The 20159-nt window shown below is 47.0% G+C and overlaps 1 protein-coding gene across 1 annotated transcript in view; it reads left to right on the top strand.

The window, feature by feature from the left end:
• Nucleotides 1-6420: 6420 nt before the first annotated feature.
• nampt2 (nicotinamide phosphoribosyltransferase 2) overlaps nucleotides 6421-20159 on the top strand; it is a gene marked incomplete at its 5' end in the record, with an annotated part of 95045 nt that continues 81306 nt past the window's right edge. Inside the window, 5 exon segments of the mRNA XM_070894761.1 lie at nucleotides 6421-6444; nucleotides 12673-12808; nucleotides 14153-14256; nucleotides 15040-15168; nucleotides 15819-15977. Of these exon segments, the coding sequence (XP_070750862.1) occupies nucleotides 6421-6444; nucleotides 12673-12808; nucleotides 14153-14256; nucleotides 15040-15168; nucleotides 15819-15977 (552 nt within the window).

Raw genomic sequence — 20159 nt, 5'->3', positions numbered from 1 at the left:
GGTGGAGAAAGCACAGGAGATCCAGCAGTTGGCCGATGACCATAACATGCGAGGATTCTTCAGCGCAGTCAAGACTACCTACGGCCCAAGCACCCAAGGCCCCACCCCACTGCTGGCCAAGAGCAGAGAGGCACTCATTAAGGACACCAAGGCAGTCAGGGCCCGCTGGAAGGAGCACTTCGAAGATCTCCTTAATCGAGACTCTGCCTTTGACACGAGTGTCCTCGTTTCCATCCCACAGCATGCAACCCGCCACCATTTCAGCAAAACCCCAGCCCTGCATTTTTAAATGAAGGGATGAGGATCCTATATCCCAGGTCATATTGACTACAACGGTTGCACATATAATGCCGTGTGAAGCTCCAACTTGTAAACTTCACTTTTATCTGCCATTACATTGCCCTTACAACTTCAGTGAGAGAATTTAATGGGGGCATTACTAGTTCGCCAGCGTATCATGCTGCATGCTATTGCCAGGCGGTGTCAAGCTAGAGGAAGGACTCTTGGCCATGTTGGTCCACGGATGATGAGAGGCCGAAGACGTCTGGGGAGGAGGGCTTACCCCCCACGGGTTTACAGGCACTAACACACAGAACTCCAGCTCTCTGAGGAGTAGTGTGTGAGAAGGCTGCGCTTCCGAAAGGAAGTGCTGACAGGGATATGCCATCTCCTACAGACAGACCCATGCCTGCACCGCTCTGGAGGCAGCCTTCAATACTCCCCTCAACAGGTCTCCGAATTCATTGTGGTGTGCTGCATGTAGCACAACTTGGCCATCATGAGGGGCCAGGCATTGCCAGTGGAGATTATAGGCCCACCTCAGGAGGAGGAGGATGATGAAGAGGAGCCTGGCAATGCCCCCATTGGATAGCCACCCCATCCACAGGGGAGGCAGCATGGAGATGCCGCTGGACGAAGAGTCATGTGTCGCCATCTCATAATAGACCGGCTGTCCTAAATGGAGGAAACTGAGGGATGGAGCTAATACTCCGCTACGCTATGTGCCCCTATAAAAGCACATCTCTGGTGAGCATTGGAATGATGCACAAGACACCAATGGCAAATGATGAGTCATAAATTTTACTGAAAGAAAGTCACAAAAACCTCCCCACCAAAATAATACAATATACAACGTTATGTTGCAGGGCACTAAACAACAATGAAACTTTTTACCGCCGCAAGTTTCGGCTCGGCCGCACAAAGTCCGTTGTGTAACGCTTGACTTAACGCCAACGCTCCTCCCGCTTACATTTTCGCTGAAACTTGCAGTCGGAGGAACAAACTATTTTCAGGCGCTAACGTTAACGCCCCGCCGCGATTAACGCCCCGAAATCAAAAAGCCCAAAATCCAGCCCAAATAATGATCCAAAAAATGCAGTAAAATCCATCAGTTCAAGAAAATGTCATTGAGCTCAAAATTGTAGAATTAGGAGATTTGCCTGAATTATAATATAATGACACATGTTTGCGAGTAAGTTGAGGAAGTGACTTTAGTTGAGCGGCCTTCTGTTAAAAGAACTGCTGCAGGCTTAGAGGTTAACAGCCTATGTTCTGTAGCTAACTCCTCAAGAATATATCTACATATCATTTTAAATCACATGCACTGGAGAGCAGCTGTTTAACTGTAAATGTCGTTGTGGAGCAGGCGGAGGATGGCGAAAAACTTTTGGGGTAGCTGAAACGGAGGAGGACGCTCCATAGTCCCTCGCGGTTAACAGTGTCAAAGGCCTTTGTAAGGTCAAAGATGGCCATGTACAAGGCATTTCTCTTGCAGTTGTCGCGCGGTGAAGATCATGTCCGTTGTACCCTGTAATGGATGGAATTCGCACTGTGACTCCGGGAGGAGCTCCTCAGCCATAGGGAGAAGACGGTTGAGGAGGATTCTAGCGATGACGTAAGAACATAAGTGTAGTGTCTCTGCACCTTGTTACAAACTCACACGAGACATGGATATATCAGACACGGTCACTCTGTGACCTTCACTTTATTTCCAGGACTGAAGAGTGCTGATCCTGGGTGGGACCTCCCCTTTTATACCTGGAAGCCCAGGTGAGGAGCTCACTCCCTGTGGTCAGGGTGTGCATTACAAGGGTACAGGTACAGTATGCATGAGATACAGTTACATACTTATAGTCATTGCAAGATGGTGAAATACATAACATCACCTCCCCCCTTAAATCTTTTAGTTTCAGAGGTTAAGTCTATCGGGTGGTCGGCGCTCTCTCGTGGAGCGCCGCAGTTGTGGCTCTGGTGGCTGAGCCTCAGCACGCGTCTCTGTCACTTGAGGTGATTCCGGCCTGTCCGGGCTGGCCGCAGGGACTGTGCATGCTGAGGGCTGTCTTTGTTGCTCGTATGCTGGCAGTGGTGTGGGTGCTATCTCATAATGCTCTTCTTCTGGTTCCTCCGTGTCTATGCTGAACCTTGTCTTTACTTGGTCCAAGTGTTTGCGGCATATCTGCCCATTGTTTAGTCTGACCACCATGATCCTGTTTCCTTCTTTGCCAATTACGGTGCCCTCAAGCCATTTGGGTCCCAAAGCATGGTTAAGAACAAATACCGGGTCATCTATTTCTATACACCTCCCCCTTGAGCCTCGATCACGGAGCTCGGTTTGGGACTGGCGCTTGCCCTCAACAATGTCTGCCAGGGCTGGGTGAATGAGGGACTGCCGCGTCTTGAGCATGCGTTTCATGAGGAGTGTGAGCGAGTGCGGCCGGGACCTGTAGGCCAGCAGGAGGCGCGATAGGCGGTACTGAAGGGAGGGTCCTTGGATGCGTAGCATGCCCTGCTTTATGACTTGGACCGCCAGTTCCGCCTGTCCATTGGAGGCCGGCTTGAACAGCACTGTCCGGACGTGCTTGATCCCATTGCCTGATATAAACTCCTGGAATTCATGGATGGTAAAACACGTGCCATTATCGCTGACCAGAATGTCCGGCAAGCCGTGGGTCGCGAAAACCGTACGCAGACTCTCCACGGTGATGGATGTCGTGCACGAGTTCAATATGATGCACTCGATCCACTTCGAGTATGCATCGACAGCGATCAGGAACATTTTTCCCATGAACGGGCCTGCATAGTCCATGTGAATACGTGACCATGGCCTGGTGGGCCAGGGCCACGGGCTGAGTGGGGCCTCCCTGGGGGCATTGCCCAGCTGGGCACACGTCATGCACCTGCGAACTCAGTGTTCCAGGTCTGAGTCAATCCCCGGCCACCACACGTGTGACCGGGCAATGGCCTTCATTAACACGATGCCAGGTTGCTCGCTGTGGAGTTCCCTGATGAACGCTTCCCTTCCTTTCTGGGGCATGACTACCCAGCTGCCCCATAGCAGGCAGTCGGCTTGGACGGAGAGCTCATCCATCCGTCTCTGAAACGGTCTGACTTCCTCGGGGCACACCCTGTGTGCGGGCGCCCAGTCCCCAGTCAGGACACATTTCTTTATCATGGATAGGAGGGGGTCCCTGTTGGTCCAGAGTTTGATCTGGCGGGCTGTGATGGGGGAGCCCGCAGTGTCAAAAGCCTCAACGGCCATGACCATCTCGGTGCTCTGCTCCGACGCCCCCTCGGTGGTGGCCAGTGGGAGCCTGCTGAGCGCGTCAGCGCATTTTTCGGTGCTTGGCCGGTGCCGTATGGTGTAGTCATACGCAGCCAGTGTGAGGGCCCATCGCTGTAAGCGAGCTGACGCATTAGCGTTGCCAGCCTTGCTGTCGGACAACAGGGATGTTAACAGCTTGTGGTCCGTCTCTAGCTCGAACCGTCGACCGAAAAGGTACTGCTGCATCTTTTTCACACTGTACACACACGCGAGTGCCTCCTTCTCGACCATGCCGTATCCACGCTCTGCCTGGGAGAGCGACCTGGAGGCGTAAGCCACCGGTTGGAGTCGGCCGTCATCGTTACCCTGCTGCAACACACACCCAATCCCCGTAGGAGGATGAATCGCATGTTAAAACCAGTTTTTTACAGGGGTCCTACAAAGTCAACAGTTTGTTGGAACACAGCAGGTTCCTCGCCTTATTGGAAGCCCGTTGTTTGACAATCCCCCCAAGACCATTCACAACCTTTATGGAGGAGCATGTGTAACGGCTCCAACAATGTGCTTAAGTTCGGCAGGAAGTTCCCAAAATAGTTCAAAAGTCCCAGGAATGATCGCAACTCCGACGTGTTACCGGGCCTGGGCGCCCGGCGAATCGCCTCAGTTTTTGATTCAGTGGGCCGGATCCCGTCTGCGGCAACCCTCCTGCCCAGGAACTCGACCTCTGGGACCAAAAACACACACTTGGCCTTTTTCAACCGCAGGCCTACCCGTTTCAATCGGCGTAGCACCTCCTCCAGGTTGCGGAGGTGTTCCTCAGTGTCTCGGCCCGTTAAAAAGATATCGTCTTGGAACACGATCATTCCAGGGATGGACTTGAGCAAGCTTTCCATGTTTCGCTGAAAGATAGCCGCTGCCGAACGAATGCCAAACGGGCACCTATTGTAAACAAATAATCCTTTGTGCGTCGCGATGGTGGTCAGAAGCTTGGAATCTTCAGCCAGTTCCTGAATCATGTAGGCCGAAGTGAGGTCCAGCTTCGTGAACAGCTTACCACCTGCCAGCGTGGCAAAAAGGTCCTCCGCTCTCGGGAGCAGGTATTGGTCTTGCAGCGACCAGTTGATGGTGGCTTTGTAGTCGCCACAAATCGTAACCGAGCCATCTGCTTTGAGGACGGGAACAATGGGACTTTCCCAGTCGCTGAATTCAACGGGCGAAATTATGCCCTCTCTGAGCAGCCTGTCCAGTTCACTTTCAATTTTTTCACGCATCATGTACGGCACCACTCTGGCTTTGTGGTGCACTGGTCTGGCGTCCGGAGTGATGTGTATCACTACTTTGGTGCCCTTGAACGTTCCGACACCGGGTTGAAAGAGTGACTCGAAATTTTGCGATACCTGCAAGCATGAACTTCGCTCCACGGATGAAATGGTGTGCACATCCCCCCATTTCCAATTCATCTCAGCTAGCCAACTCCTCCCCAAGAGCGCGGGGCCATTTCCCAGAACAATCCAGAGTGGCAGCCGGTTCTGTGATCCATTATGTGTTACCACCAAGTTTGCACTGCCCAGCACTGGGATGATCTCTTTGGTGTACGTACGTAGCTGCGTCTCAATGCGTTCCAATTTGGGTTGGCTAGCTCTGTGTGGCCATAGTCTCTCAAATTGTTGGGTACTCATGAGTGACTGGCTAGCTCCGGTATCCAGCTCCATGTGCACCGGGATGCCATTCAGTAAGACTTTCATCAGCATGGATGGCGATTTGGTGTATGAGCTGTGGACGTCGGCCACATGAACTCTCTGAACTTCAGCATCCATGGTAGTTCCCCAGGCCTCATCCTGCATTTCAGACCCCTCGTCTGGTTCGTCTGTCTCGCAGACTAGCCTTGCTACTGCCTTTTTGCACATCCTGGCCAGGTGTCCCTTGACATTTCAAATCCAACAGGTGTAAAGTTGGAACCTTCAGATTTTTGCTGTGTGTCTGCCTCCACATCTCCAACATGAGCTGAGATTGCTGTTAACAAAAGGGCTATTCCCAGGCATTCTTCTCTGATGGCTCATTTGGCTGTTTCTAAGCCTTCTGATGGAGGGTGTTAATTGTCCCATCACAGGATGCATTGTTCCTTGTGATAGCGTGCATTGCCGTTCCCCTTTCCATTGTCCCTGTTGCGGGCCCACCCTGGAGCTAGTAGCTGCCTGGACGGTGTCGAATTGCCCTTGCCTGCCTGTGGGGTTCTGCGTCCTTTTTAACAACATTAACTCCCTGGTTCATCGCAACATTGAAAACAGGGCTGCGTGCGTAAATTAGCTTGGTCTCCTCTTCCCCTGCTGTGAAGGTCTGAGCTATCAACGCTGCCCCTTCTAAAGTCAAATCCTTAGTCTTTATGAGCTTCCTGAAAATGCCGGCATGATTACTGCCTTCGATGAAAAAGTCCCTTAACATCTCCCCCCTGCAGGCATCGGAGAACTTACAGAGACTGGCCAAACGGCGCAGTTCTGCCACAAAGTCCGAGATATTTTGACCCTCCCGACGCCGGTGAGAGTAGAACCAGTACCGGGACATGTGTACGCTCCTTGCCGGCTTGAAATGCTCACTGATCAGCTGGCTGATATATTCGAAGGACTTGTCCGCTGGCTTTTGGGGTATGAGCAGGTCTTTCATCAGCGCATACGTCTGTGGACCACAGCTGGTCAGTAGATGCGCCCTCCGCTTGTCAGCCGATGCCTCTTTCAGCCAGTCTTTTGTGACAAAGCTCTGCTGGAGTCTTTCCACAAAGTCGTCCCAGTCCTCACCCACACAATAGCGTTCCTCTGTGCCACCAGTGGCCATCCTCGTGGTTCGGTGATTCCCGATTCTCAGCACCAGATGTAGTGTCTCTGCACCTTGTTACAAACTCACACGAGGCATGGATATATCAGACACGGTCACTCTGTGACCTTCACTTTATTTTCAGGACTGAAGAGTGCTGATCCTGGGTGGGACCTCCCCTTTTATACCTGGAAGCCCAGGTGAGGAGCTCACTCCCTGTGGTCAGAGTGTGCATTACAAGGGTACAGGTACAGTATGCATGTTACAGTTACATACTTATAGTCATTGCAAGATGGTGAAATACATGACAATAAGAACATAAGATATAGGAACAGGAGTAGGCCATATGGCCCCTCGAGCCTGTTCCACCATTCAATAAGATCATGGCTGATCTGATCATGGACTCAGTTCCACTTCCCCACCCATTCCCCACAACTCCTTATCCCCTTATCACTCAAGAAACTGTCTATTTCTGTCTTAAATTTATTCAATGTCCCAGTTTCCACAGCTCTCTGAGGCAGCAAATTCCACAGATTCATAACTCTCTGAGAGAAGAAATTCCTCCTCATCTCTGTTTTAAATGGGCGGCCCCTTTTTCTAAGATCATGGCCTCTAGTTCTAGTCTTCCCCTTCAGTGGAAACATCCTCTCTGCATCCACCTTGTCAAGCTCCCTCATAATCTTATACGTTTCGATAAGATCCCCTCTCATTCTTCTGAACTCCAGTGAGTAGAGGCCCAAACTACTCAACCTTTCCTCATAAGTCAACCCCCTCATCCCAGGAATCAACCTAGTAAACCTTCTCCGAAATGCCTCCAAAGCAAGTATATCCTTTCGTAAATATGGAAACCAAAACTGCACGCAGTATTCTAGGTGTGGCCTCACCAATACCTTGTATAGCTGTAGCAAGACTTCACTGCTTTTATACTCCATCCCCTTTGCAATAAAGGCCAAGATACCATTGGCCTTACTGATTACCTGCTGTACCTGCATACTATCTTGTGTTTCATGCACAAGTACCCCCCAGGTCCCGCTGTACTGCGGCACTTTGCAATCTTTCTCCATTTAAATAATAACTTGATCTTTGATTTTTTTCTGCCAAAGTACATGACCTCACACTTTCCAACATTATACTCCATCTGCCAAATTTTTGCCCACTCACTGAGCCTGTCTATATCCTTTTGCAGATTTTTTGTGTCCTCCTCACCATTGCTTTTCCTCCCATCTTTGTATCATCAGCAAACTTGGCTACATTACACTCAGTCTCTTCTTCCAAGTCGTTAATATAGATTGTAAATAGTTGGGGTCCCAGCACCAATCCCTGTGGCACCCCACTAGTTACTGGTTGCCAACCAGAGAATGAACCATTTATCCTTACTCTCTGTTTTCTGTTAGTTAGCCAATCCTCTATCCATGCTAATATATTACCCCCAACCCCGTGAACTTTTATCTTGTGTAGTAACCTTTTATGTGGCGCCTTGTCAAATGCCTTCTGGAAGTCCAAATACACCACATCCACTGGTTCCCCTTTATCCACCCTGTTCGTTACATCCAGTGGCTGATAACAGGGAGATTCCTCTGTCGTTGCCACAGTCAGACCTGTCCCCTTTTTTCAAGATGGTCACGATGACTGCATCTCTGAGATCTCCCAGCATGCTCTCCTCCTACCAGATGAGAGAGAGAGGTCATGCATTCGTGCCAATACTGCCTCTCCGCCATATTTTAGTGCCTCAGGTCTAAAGGGCTGTAGTGATGCCCGCCCTCCTGTATGGCTCAGAGGTGTGGACCATATACAGTAGACACCTCAAATTGCTGGAGAAATACCACCAACGATGTCTCCGCAAGATCCTGCAAATCCCCTGGGAGGACAGAAGCACCAACATTAGTGTCCTCGACCAGGCCAACATCCCCAGCATCGAAGCATTGGCCACACTTGACCAGCTCCGTTGGGCGGGCCACATTGTTCGCAATCCTGACACAAGACTCCCAAAGCAAGCTCTCTACTCGGAATTCCTATACGGCAAGCGAGCCCCGGGTGGGCAGAGGAAACATTTGAAGGACACCCTCAAAGCCTCCTTGATAAAATGCAACATCCCCACCGACACCTGGGAGTCCTTGGTCAAAGACTGCCCTAAGTGGAGGAAGAGCATCCGGGAGGGCGCTGAGCACCTCGAGTCTCGTCACCGAGAGCATGCAGAAAACAAGCGTAGGCAGCCGAAGAAGCGTGCGACAAACCAGTCCCACCCACCCCTTTCCTTCAATGACTGTCTGTCCCAGCTGTGACAGAGACTGTAATTCCCGTATTGGACTTTTCAGTCACCTAAGAACTCACTTTTAGAGTGGGAGCAAGTCTTCCTCGATTTCGAGAGACTGCCTGTAATGATGATGAGCAGTGCAAAATTACTGCCAACTGATGCCTGATAGGGTAGGATCATTTCATCATCTTTTAACTGGAGAAACAAGTTGCACAACATCGGTTGCAGCTTCATTTGCATGTAAAAGAAGGGCAGCCTTGCCAGTCCATACCCCAAGAACAAAAAAACCCAGCTGCAGTGTTGGTGCAGTGGTTGTGTGAATCCACAGTCGGGAACCAACCTGACTCTGGAGGAAAGTGGAGTAAAATAGAAGGTAGTCTCCCTCCGCAATTCTCTGGAGTCAAGTTGGGCCTTAACTTGAAATTTCAACTACAACTTTTTAGTGTTGTGAAGCAAAATCTCTTTGCATGAAATGCTACAGTTGTAGTGTGAAGGTCGCCTTAAATAAAGGTTATGCTCCTTTCTCATGGGGCAGTTTGCACCATCCACTGTACAAAGAAAAGCAGGTGACTATTACAAAGCTATGATACACTTGACCAGTTTGGATATATATATATATCCTAAATCCAAAGGGCAAAGATTTTACACATTAGCAATCTTGCTTAAAATTCTAGGTACAACCACTGTTGCAATCTTGAATTATTACTGTTTGAATACATTTATAACCATTTTGACATTTTTATGCCTTCTATTATTGCCATTTTGGCAGCTGCATTTTAGTGCACAACACTACTTTATTATACCGAAAGAATCTTAACTTTTTTTTAGTATTGCAAGAGTATATTTTTTAATTCATTCTCAGGATATCATCATCATCATAGGTAGTCCCTCAGAATCGAGGAAGACTTGCTTCCACTCCTGAAGTGAGTTCTTTGGTGGCTGAACAGTCCAATACGAGAGCCACAGACTCGAAGTGCTCAGCGCCCTTCCGGATGCACTTTCTCCACTTAGGCTGGTCTTTGGCCAGGGACTCCTAGGTGTCAGTGGTGATGTCGCACTTTATCAGGGAGGCTTTGAGGGTGTCCTTGTAACATTTCCGTTGCCCACCTTTGGCTCGTTTGCCGTGAAGGAGCTCCGCGTAGAGCACCCAGCATCCCTGGTGACATAGTGGAGGCCCCTCGCTCAACTGCAGAGCTCGCAGCATGCCCACCTCTTCAATGGAAGGGGAGGGCCCTGTGCTTGTGTCATTGCTGCACAGAGAGCCCTGCTAGTGCTGCAGCATTTGTGCGCTTCCCACCCTGGTACCTCCACCCCCCCCTCCCCCCCCCCGTCAACTCCCGAGAGGAAGTGGAGTGCCCGACATTGCGCTCCACTTCCTCTCGGGGGCAGTAATCCCAATTTCGTGGCCGGGGCGGAACCTCTGCATTGAGCACAGGAAGTTCCACCTTGCCTCATTCACCACCCCCAAACGGGGCGATTCCGAATTTCGGCCCCCTAGTCTGTAAGACAAGTGATGGTAATTCATGCATGAAACCATGCTGGTGGAGGGAGGCAAGCAAGAGGAGGTGATAATTTATTCGGTGATCTAAACAAAGGAAACTTAGTTGAAATCTAAGTTGTGAACATCTTTGTCATTGTCAAACAAGCCTCATGTTTCTTGTCTCTTTCTTGCTTGGTTATGAACCTCAACGATTGTCCTTGCTTGGAAAATAACTACAGCAAGGATGTCCTGCTCATTCTTTGAACTTGTTGATAAGGAAAACTGGTTATCTGGAAAACTTTATGCACCATTTTGTTTCCTTGCCTATTTTATTTGATGTTTCAATATAAATGTGCAGCTTATTTGAGCTGAACAGAAATAAAGACTAACCAGTCACGTAATATATAGCTGTAGAGCAGATAAGTGTGCTGGTGTTGTGGGGTGCCCATAAAGGTTGTGCACCCTTTCAGATAGACCAGGCTAGATTATAACCATCGGGCAGCTGACTGGCAGAGCATACCCTCTGGTGGCAGGAGTCTTGGTCCACTGTGGGAGCTGGGCCTCATTACTATGCAACCGGCAAGCTGCAGATGGTAAATGGTGCTTCTCTTGCGGGCTACAGGCCTTACTATTAGCCGATTCCTAGAGGCCACTCCAGTTGGCAAGAAGATAGGTCCATGGGGGCGAGGTGGGGAGGCGATCACAGTGGGGTGGGGGATGCCTGGGCGGCAGAGGGCTACATTTTTCTTGTGCAGCCTGGAACAGCATTCCTCCGCCACTTAACCCCGCAAAAATAAAATTGACCTTTTCTGCCTTTTCCTGGTAATCTGGCAAAATTTCAATCAGGGTCAGCCAGATGTGCTCCAGATGTGCTCGCGTTTGCAGCCTTGGACTTGAGGGAGTGAAGAGGGTCCATAGCAACAACAACAACAACTTGTATTTATATAGTGCCTATAATGTAGTAAAACGTCCCAAGGTGCTTCACAGGAGTGTTATGCGATAAAAATTTGACACCGAATAGAAATTAGCGTTGGTAACCAAAAACTTGGTCAAAGAGGTATGTTTTAAGGAGCGTCTTGAAGGAGGAAAGAGAGGTAGAGAGGCAGAGAGATTTAGGAAGGGAGTTCCAGAGCTTGGGGCCTAGGCAACAGAAGGCACGGCCATTAATGGTTGAGCGATTAAAATCAGGATGTTCAAGAGGACAGAATTAGAGGAGCGCAGACATCTTGGGGGGTGTGGGGGTGGGGGGGGGGGGGCTGGTTGTGAGGCTGGAGGAGATTACAGCGATGGGGAGGGATGAAGCCATGGAGGAATTTGAAAAGAAGGATGAGAATTTTGAAATCGAGGCGTTGCCTGACTGGAAGCCAATGTAGGTCAGCGAGAACATGGGTGATGGGTGAGCGGGACTAGGTGCGAGTTAGGACATGGGCAGCCAAGTTTTGGACCACCTCTAGTTTCCGTAGGGTAGAATGTGGGAGGCCAGCCAGGAGTGTGTTGGAATAGTAAAGTCTAGAGGTAACAAAGGCATTGATGAGGGCTTCGGCAGCAGATGAGCTGAGGCAAGGGCAGAGACGGGTGATATTATGGAGGTGGAAATATGCAGTCTTAGTTATGCTGCGGATATATGGTCGAAAGCTCATTTCAGGGTCAAATATGACACCAAGGTTGCGAACAGTCTGGTTCACCCTCAGACAGAAGTTGGAGAGAGGGATGGAGTCAGTGGCTAGGGAACGGAGTTTGTGGCGGGGATCGAAAACAATGGCTTCTGTCTTCCCACTGTTCAATTGGACAATAGCAGGGGACATGAACAGGATTGGAAAGTGTAAAGGCATCATTGAGGACATGAGCATCAAAGGTGGAGAAGAGGGATGGTTGATCAAATCGATGGCTACAGAAACCTCATGATGAATGGAGGATGATAGATTGCACAGCTGGGAGATAGAAAGTTCAAGTTGTAAGTGACTGGACAATCATAAGACCCCGATTTGCATATTAGGGTCTCCTGGCTGAAACAGGTGGGTGATCTTGCTGCCCAGTCGAAGACCCCTTTGCGGATGACAGCGGCCGGAACTGGTTGCTAATGTAGCAAATGGAATTAGTATCTTGATTTTTGCAGTTGCCAGATTATATTAATGCCATGATTACTAATATTGAGTCCACCTGTTAAATGATTCTTTGTAGCCAGTACCAGATAACAACAGGGGATTATAGTTTGACTTTTGACGAGAATTGAAATATTTGATCTTTCCTATTTGTGTTTCCAACCGGGTAAATATGGCTCTTCCATATGAATACTCTTTTTCTTCATATTTTCTTTCTCTCGCTCCTCTTTCACTTGTGCCCTCTCTTGCTCTTTCTTTTGCTCTCTTTCAATCGCTATCTCTCTCTTTCTCTTTCTTCTTGTCTCTTGCTATCTCATTTTCTCTCTCTCCCATTCTGCAGAATGTGATAACTCAACCTTTTAAAAGATTGTGAGATGTGATTGTACTGCTTTTCCAAGGTTCTTTTCTGGTGGGAAAATGTTATTTTGAAAGTTAGAACTGCTGACTAACTCATTGATACGAAAAATGTTATTTTTTGTTTTCTCAGGTTACTCATTTCAAACAGTATCCGCCAAACACTTGTAAAATCTACTCTTATTTTGAGTGTCGTAAAGGAAAAGCCAATGAGTTCAATGAAATTGTGTTCTTTGGCTTACAGTATATTCTGAAGAAATATCTATCAGGTAAAATATTTGATGACCAGGCATTTTTTTTAAATTGAGACTTAAATACAGATGAGTAGACAAATCATAATTTAATATAACCTTTGATCTTATCATTTTTTTTCCGTATGCCGGCTGGGAGGCAGGACGCCTTAACCTCCCTAACTAGCCCAAATTCACCGAAAAATCACAGTAGGTCTATAGCTATACCGTGGATTCCTTTTTTGGCCTTATGATATGCCAGCAAGAGCTGTATTCAATCATCCTGTCTGGCACATCATCAACATCATCATCATAGGCAGTCCCTCGAAATCGAGGAAGACTTGTTTCCACTCCAAAAGTGAGTTGTCAGGTGACTGTACAGTCCAATACGGGAATTACAGTCTCTGTCGCAGGTGGGGCAGACAATCGTTGAAGGAAAGGGGCATTTGGTTTCTGCATGTTCTCGGCGACGAGACTCGAGGTGCTCAGCGCCCTCCCAGATGCTCTTCGTCCACTTAGGGTGGTCTTTGGCCAGGGATTCCCAGATGCCGGTAGGGATCTAGCACTTTATCAAGGCTCCTGTAAAATGCTGTTTGCTGACATTGTCTATGGGTTATTCCAAAAATTGCTTTCAGATCCCGTCCCACTATCACCACCAATGGGGACGAGGATGTGAGTCTCTTTTTTAGGTCGGTTATGGGAGCAGAATAACTCCTGAATAGTTTCCCCAGACTTCTGGCAAATTTTTACCAGTGATCTTGTGGAACATCAATAGAAATGAATAAACTTTTTTGGCACTCATACTTGCTTTATTTTCAGCGAGTTGAGAAATGACCAAGCCTTTGTTATAATCTGGGTTCCATCTACAAGTTACAGTTGTAGTTTGTCTGTCACAATAACCAATCAAATTTCTACTGGAATTCAATAGCTTAGTATCATAGCCTGGAATCCTATGGCCATTACAGCCTAATCTCCATTTGTAATTGCAACAAAATAGTTTCTGGGGATTTGGGACGATGAAGGAGATTTATATTTTTCTCCCTGTGTCCCCTCTTGCCATTTCTTTCACGTGTATGGACTGAACCATGTTCAGCAGCCATGTAACTGCAGCAGATTGCAGTTTACACTGCTGTCCATATTTTAATACTTCATTTTCTTTTGCCTAAATGTACCACAGTTTCAGTTTAGTCTTTTAACAATTAGTTGGTGCAAGAGGCGCATAATTTAGATTGTGTCCGTTGTGGCTAGGGGAGTAAACTCAGTGTGTTTGTCCTGATTCATGGAATCAATTCAGGTATTTATTGAATTACCACTTTGTACTGAAGGTATCTGATACTTGCCCTCATGCATTACCAATTTTTCTTTTTAATAAATCTCATACAGGCTCAGTTGTGACAGAAGAGAAGATTCAACAAGCCAAACAAATCTTTGAGCTTCATTTCAAGCAGTCTGTCTTTTATGAGGAAGGCTGGCGATACATTATAACGGTAGAAAACTATCCCTTTGGAAAATCTATTAGAATGTACAAGTAGTTCCATTTGGATCAAACCTATGAGTATATCTAAACATGATGCAGAATGTCTCTATCATTTTCATTCTGTATTAGTTTCATAGTTAAACTGTAAATGCAAATATGTAACTTTCCATAATATGATCTCATGTTTAAATATCAATCAATATACTTGCATCTTGAACTTGGGATGCACTTTGTTAAATTTATTAAATAGGGGATTATTGTTTGGGGTTTTTAATAACCTCTCTCATCAGGAACAGCTAATCCTGTATTATTCCCCATAATACAGAACCTTTATTCTTGCAAAGATGCACCCTAAGGGTTAACAATTACCCTGCTCATTGTGATTTTGGGACTTGATTTATAAACAAATTAGCCATGCCTGGAGCAGGTTAATGGCCTTACAGCATCTGAATACCAACACGAGGTGGAAATTTCCAGTGGTTGAAAAACTAATGTCTACAAAAATCTGTGAAACCCGTTTTTCATTGTATTTACTGTTTGCAAAACTGATTAGGATTGGCACTTTTGTCTTTTTTAAAAACGTGCTCTTCCTTTGTCTGAATTCATAGTCTTCAGTTTGATATCACAGTGCATTTGCATACCATCAACCCATCTGTTAAGCTGGTTTTCATGTCCTATTGAGAGAAATAGATCTTAAGAGGGCTCAGCATTGCTAGAAAAGACAATGAAGTACGATCCTCCTTTAGTTGAGACATGTTATCTGAAAGTGCCTTCCAATTTACTTTTGCTTCAGAAACACAATGGACATTTACCAGTTCGTATTAAAGCCATTCCTGAAGGAAGCATCATTCCCCGTGGGAATGCCCTTTTTACAGTGGAGAATACGGATCCTAATTGTTTTTGGCTGACAAACTACATTGAGGTTTGTTTTCAATGCTTATCATTAAATCTTGATGCCTGATCCTGTGGAAATTCTTGGGGTCAGGCAATTAGCATAATGTTAGCAGGTATTCACACAGTATTGGTACAGCTGGCTGCCCCCCCCCCCCACTCCCCCCCCCCATCCCCTCACCAACTGGAGGAGGTGGTCAGCAAAATAAGATGGTGGTCAGATACTTGGGGACAGAGCCAGCAAGGCAAGCATAAGATTTTCGTGAAGACGAGAAATCAATTTTAAAAGTGGCAAAATCTGCTTTTCTTCCATGTTCCAGGCCACGAAACTGGCCTGAATTACTTTTATGGGCCCTATTTCTGCCTCTTGCATGCATACTATATATTGGGAGCACTAGAGGCAGGACTGGTGGGAACTCCAGTGGCTGATGCTATTCCACCTCCATTTTTGGTGTTAGGTTGTAAGGGAGCAGATACAACTACGTCTTATCCCAATTTCCACCACCACATTCTCCGCACCCCAAATCTTTATGAATGTTTCGGTCCCGTTTTGTTAAACAAGTAATGAAGCTCCGACTTTAGATTCCGCGAGTTAAAATGTGCTGAATAGTCGTCATCGTGGCTTAGGCTTTCTCCAGTAATAATCTAGCAAAAATGAATCTGAATGCTTTCTCTCAACAGACTATTCTGGTTCAGGTCTGGTATCCTATCACTGTTGCTACCATATCCAGGGAATTTAAGAAGATTCTAGCTGTATACTTAATCAAAACGGCAGGAAATTTGGATGGCCTGGAGTTCAAATTACATGACTTTGGTTACAGGGCAGTCTCTTCTCAGGAGGTATTACTTAAATTTGACATTGGATGTAATTGGTGCTTGATAATATCATTTTGTTTTGCGATGACGAATAAACCATTCTGATGCACATGATTGCCATGATGTATGGGCAAGTAAATATAACAGACATGTGAACTCGGAGGCGTTTCAATCAAATGAAACGAGATTTGGTAGGTTTTGTTTAGATCATTTGTACAAATAAGTTGGGATTCATTGCTTCTGCGTTTTGATAAGCGACAGAATCAGGGTTGTTGTCCAAATGACAATAAGTGCTTCTACAATGTCTTTTGCGTTGACATGAGTCAAAGGTTTTTTTTTTGTACTGCAGAAATTTAGCTTATGAGATAGAAAGTTCCAGTGAAAATGAGTAAAGAATGTGTAATGTTTACACATGAGGGCTGATTTTTCTTGATCTGCACTCAATGCATTCGAGAACCAGGATGCATATCGGAACATTGGGCTAGTTGGAAACAATTGACCCGATTTTTCCTCCATTTTAAATTAATGGAGGACAATTGGATGAGTTTGGGCAGCAGCTGGCCAGCAGGTGGGAGTGTAATTTTGGGCATCAGGAGGCCATCAGCCGGGACTGATGGACTGGTACCTGGCACTCGGGTAAATTGTGGGTTTCGGGAGAGTGATCCATTGGGAATCCATTGGGAGCTTTGATCAGGGGAGCCATAAACTTTCCTTGTGGTGCTAGGAGGAGCAGGAGTGCTCCACCTGGCCCCACGAGAAAAGTCTTTTTAAAAAGTTAGCTATTTGAGTGTCTTCGGGCCACGTTTTCTCTTCCCACTAGCATTACCTGGCAGGAAAGTTGCAACGACATCCCCACTTAGTCCTTCAGTTAAACTTGTAGTCTGGGCCCAATGACTTCCTCTGACCCTGATTTGCATATTTAAAGAAAAACCCTGCTGGTTTCAGGTGGGTGTCCTTACCACCTACTCAGTTTACACAGGTTCTATAAGAAGAAAATGTCTGGCTATAAAAATGGAGTCTGTGCACTCTGGTCCAATTATCCCCACCTTGCAATGCCATTTCACTTGATGATTGCACTTGTTCTTGACTCCCTATATGCATTGCCATGAAAGATCAACTAATCATAGCCTAATAATCTTTGCTCACAGATCTTTACCTTGTTTTTGAAACTAAGCCTCATTTGGTGGCACTTTCAACTTAGCCATCTTTCTGTGAATGGAAAAGCTGGACATCATTTGCTGGTGTCAGTTTGTGAACCTTGTTGGTTGAAGGTGAATTCAGCAATCCTTCACGAACTAAGGATTTTTTTTACTGAAGGTCTAATTCAGCAACTGGAAATATGCTGTTTTCAGCCTGTCATGGTTCCCGTGTGACCTTGTGTTTCTCCGTCAGCATAATTGTTTCAAGTTTCAGTGTATCAAATAAAGTAGCTATAGCTTTTGCACTGGAAGTCAAGTACAGAATTCACTGCAGGCAAACTTACTTCTCAGGAACTTGAATTGTGGTTTATAGAATTTATAGCAGTTAGTGGGTCAGCAGCTGTCAGATAAAGCTAAGCTCCATTTCACCTTGTAGCCAATGAAAGTTGCTGACAATCTGTCTGCTAGTCAGCCACATGCAGCAATCCTGATCTTCATTTAAACAATCTATCGATTTGTTTTCCAAAGAAATGTCATATTTGACACATTAATCCTTAGAGATTTACTTTTTGATGGTATTGCTGTGACACTATCCAAAAATTGAAAAAAAATAAATGGAATAAAATGTAACTTTTTCCCCTGTATGTTTGTAAATTTTAAATTCAGGTTGATAATCTTGTTGTACAGCTGGCAAAAAATCCTTCATGATTCACTGACACTTGATTTCATAGTTGAAATTGGGTACTTCTATATCAGTAATTGGTTTAAAATTTCACATATGGGGTTAACTTTTAAATTTGGCAGCGGCAGAAAATTGGTAATATCGCGTTGCCTGACCGATACCCTGATCAATGTCCTTTCCATTGAAGTTAGGTATTCAAGTATTAGCTTGTTCCTGCAAGCGATTCCTTTCAATGACTTAGCAATTAGTGAACTAATAAAAATTGAGGGGCTGAATTTGATCGCCACCCATTTCTCGGCGGCCCCTGGGCGGTACCTACCTTTTTGTCACCCGCTACCACCGGGTCCCAGTGGGAGCCACTTTTGGCTTCATTGTGTGGGCGGCAGACAGCGGCAGTCGGCGGGTGGGAGCGGGAATGAGTGGCCAGCGTCATCAGTGTGCGGCAGTTGGAGGCCTCTCCACTCGGGGATCTTCGCAGTGTCTCCAATGAGCCTGCGTGAGTCTTCGTGATGTTTTGTCTTCCGACGTGTTGTCATTTCGGGGCCGTTTGAGGCTGATTGGTGGACTGCGCATGCGCATAAAGACACACCGCTTTATTCCACCTGTGAGTGTGAGAGGAGAGAGGAGAGAGTTGGCATTTGAGAGGACAGATTTGGCATTTGAGAGGAGAGAGTTGGAGGTTGCAGAGGGGGCAGTCGGAGAAATTGAGAGACACAAACTGTTGAGCACCCATTCGTTTCATCATTGATAATGAGTGGTCAGAAACCAGCAATGAAGACTGGCAAAACCAGGCCCAGAGCTCCCTGGTTTAATGAGGAGGAATTGGAGGAGCTAGTAATGGAGCTGGAGCGCAGATACAAAGAACTCATCCGGGATGGTCATCGCAAGCCTCCACCACCACAAAACTGACGCACCGTGTCTTCAATGGGCAATGTTGAGCAGGATGGGGACCAATGCCGGAAATGTTGGAACGATTTGGTGGCGACAGTAAGAGTGAGTACTATTGTGTTCCCAACACAGATGAGACTGCACACAGGGAGGTTAAAGTAACAGTGACCTCAGTCTTTATTACGACACTCCAGAGTGAGGAACAGGCCTTAGGGGCCGGCTCATATACAGTGCTCCCAAGGGTTGCTGGGATCCTTTGGGACTTCAGGGGATGCGCTCCCTGGTGGCGGGACAGCAGAGGATCTTGGCTGGTAGAGCTTGCAGCTCGTCTGAAAGCTCGTTGGAGGTGCCCCATTGTTCCACAGCTCTTGCAAACATACCCTTTGAAGCGGCTTGAATAGGCTGAATGGAAGCCTCCACAACGCCAACAAGGTGTGAATTGCTCTGCATTCATCCTTTGTTGCGGACTCTAGTCATCTGGGTCACCTGAGGCCTGATGGCATTTGCAGACTTGTGGTTTCTGCCCTGTACATTTCTGCTCGCAAACACAGTTCCAGTTAATTTATGAACATTACTAGCACTTGTGTGCGGAGAGATTTGTTTGGTGTTATCACTGGTGGACATAAACGCCTCTGCTATCGCAATGGCCTTACTGAGAGTCGGTGTCTCTACAGTCAAAACTTTTCGTAGGATTGTCTCGTGGCCAATGCCCAGTACAAAAAAGTCTCTGAGCATTTGCTCCAGGTAGCCATCAAACTCACATTGTCCTGTAAGTCGCCTTAGCTCGGCGACGTAGCTCGCCACTTCCTGACCTTCAGATCACTGGTACGTATAGAACCGATACCTCGCCATCAGCACGCTCTCCCTCGGGTTAAGATGTTCTCGAACCAGTGTACACAGCTCCTCATACCTCATACGACTTATCTGTGGGTTTCACCGGAGCCAGAAGATTCTTCATGAGGCTGTGGGTCGGTGCCCCGCAGACCGTGAGGAGGACCGTTCTCCTTTTTGCAGCGCTTCCTTCTCCATCCAGCTCGTTGGCTACAAAATACTGGTCTAACCATTCGATATAGGCTGCTCAGTCCTCACCCTCCGAGAACTTTTCCAGGATGCCCACAGTTTGCTGCATCTTTGCGTTGGATTCGTATACTCGTCGCCAGTTATTGTGTTCCTTACACAGATAAGACTGCACACAGGGAGGTTAAAGTAACAGTGACCTCAGTCTTTATTAAGACACTCCAGAGTGAGTAACAGGCCTTAGGGGTCGGCTTATATACAGTGCTCCCAAGGGATGCTGGGATCCCTTGGGACTTCAGGGGATGCACTCCCTGGTGGCGGAAATTGGGAGTGCATGCTTTACAGATACACAACAAGTACAAATGTATTCGTCCCCGCCTCTCCAACGCCAAAAAGGTTGTGCACCAGATGTGTGTGTGTGTGTGGGAGTGTGCGTGGGGGACATGAGCAAAGGGGCTAAAGGCTGCAACGTTTCTTTGT

Source organism: Pristiophorus japonicus, chromosome 12 (assembly GCF_044704955.1).
Source record: "Pristiophorus japonicus isolate sPriJap1 chromosome 12, sPriJap1.hap1, whole genome shotgun sequence".
Classification (NCBI taxonomy): Eukaryota; Metazoa; Chordata; class Chondrichthyes; family Pristiophoridae; genus Pristiophorus; species Pristiophorus japonicus.
Note: the sequence above shows the minus strand (reverse complement) of the source record. Positions and strands in the feature narration are given on the sequence as shown.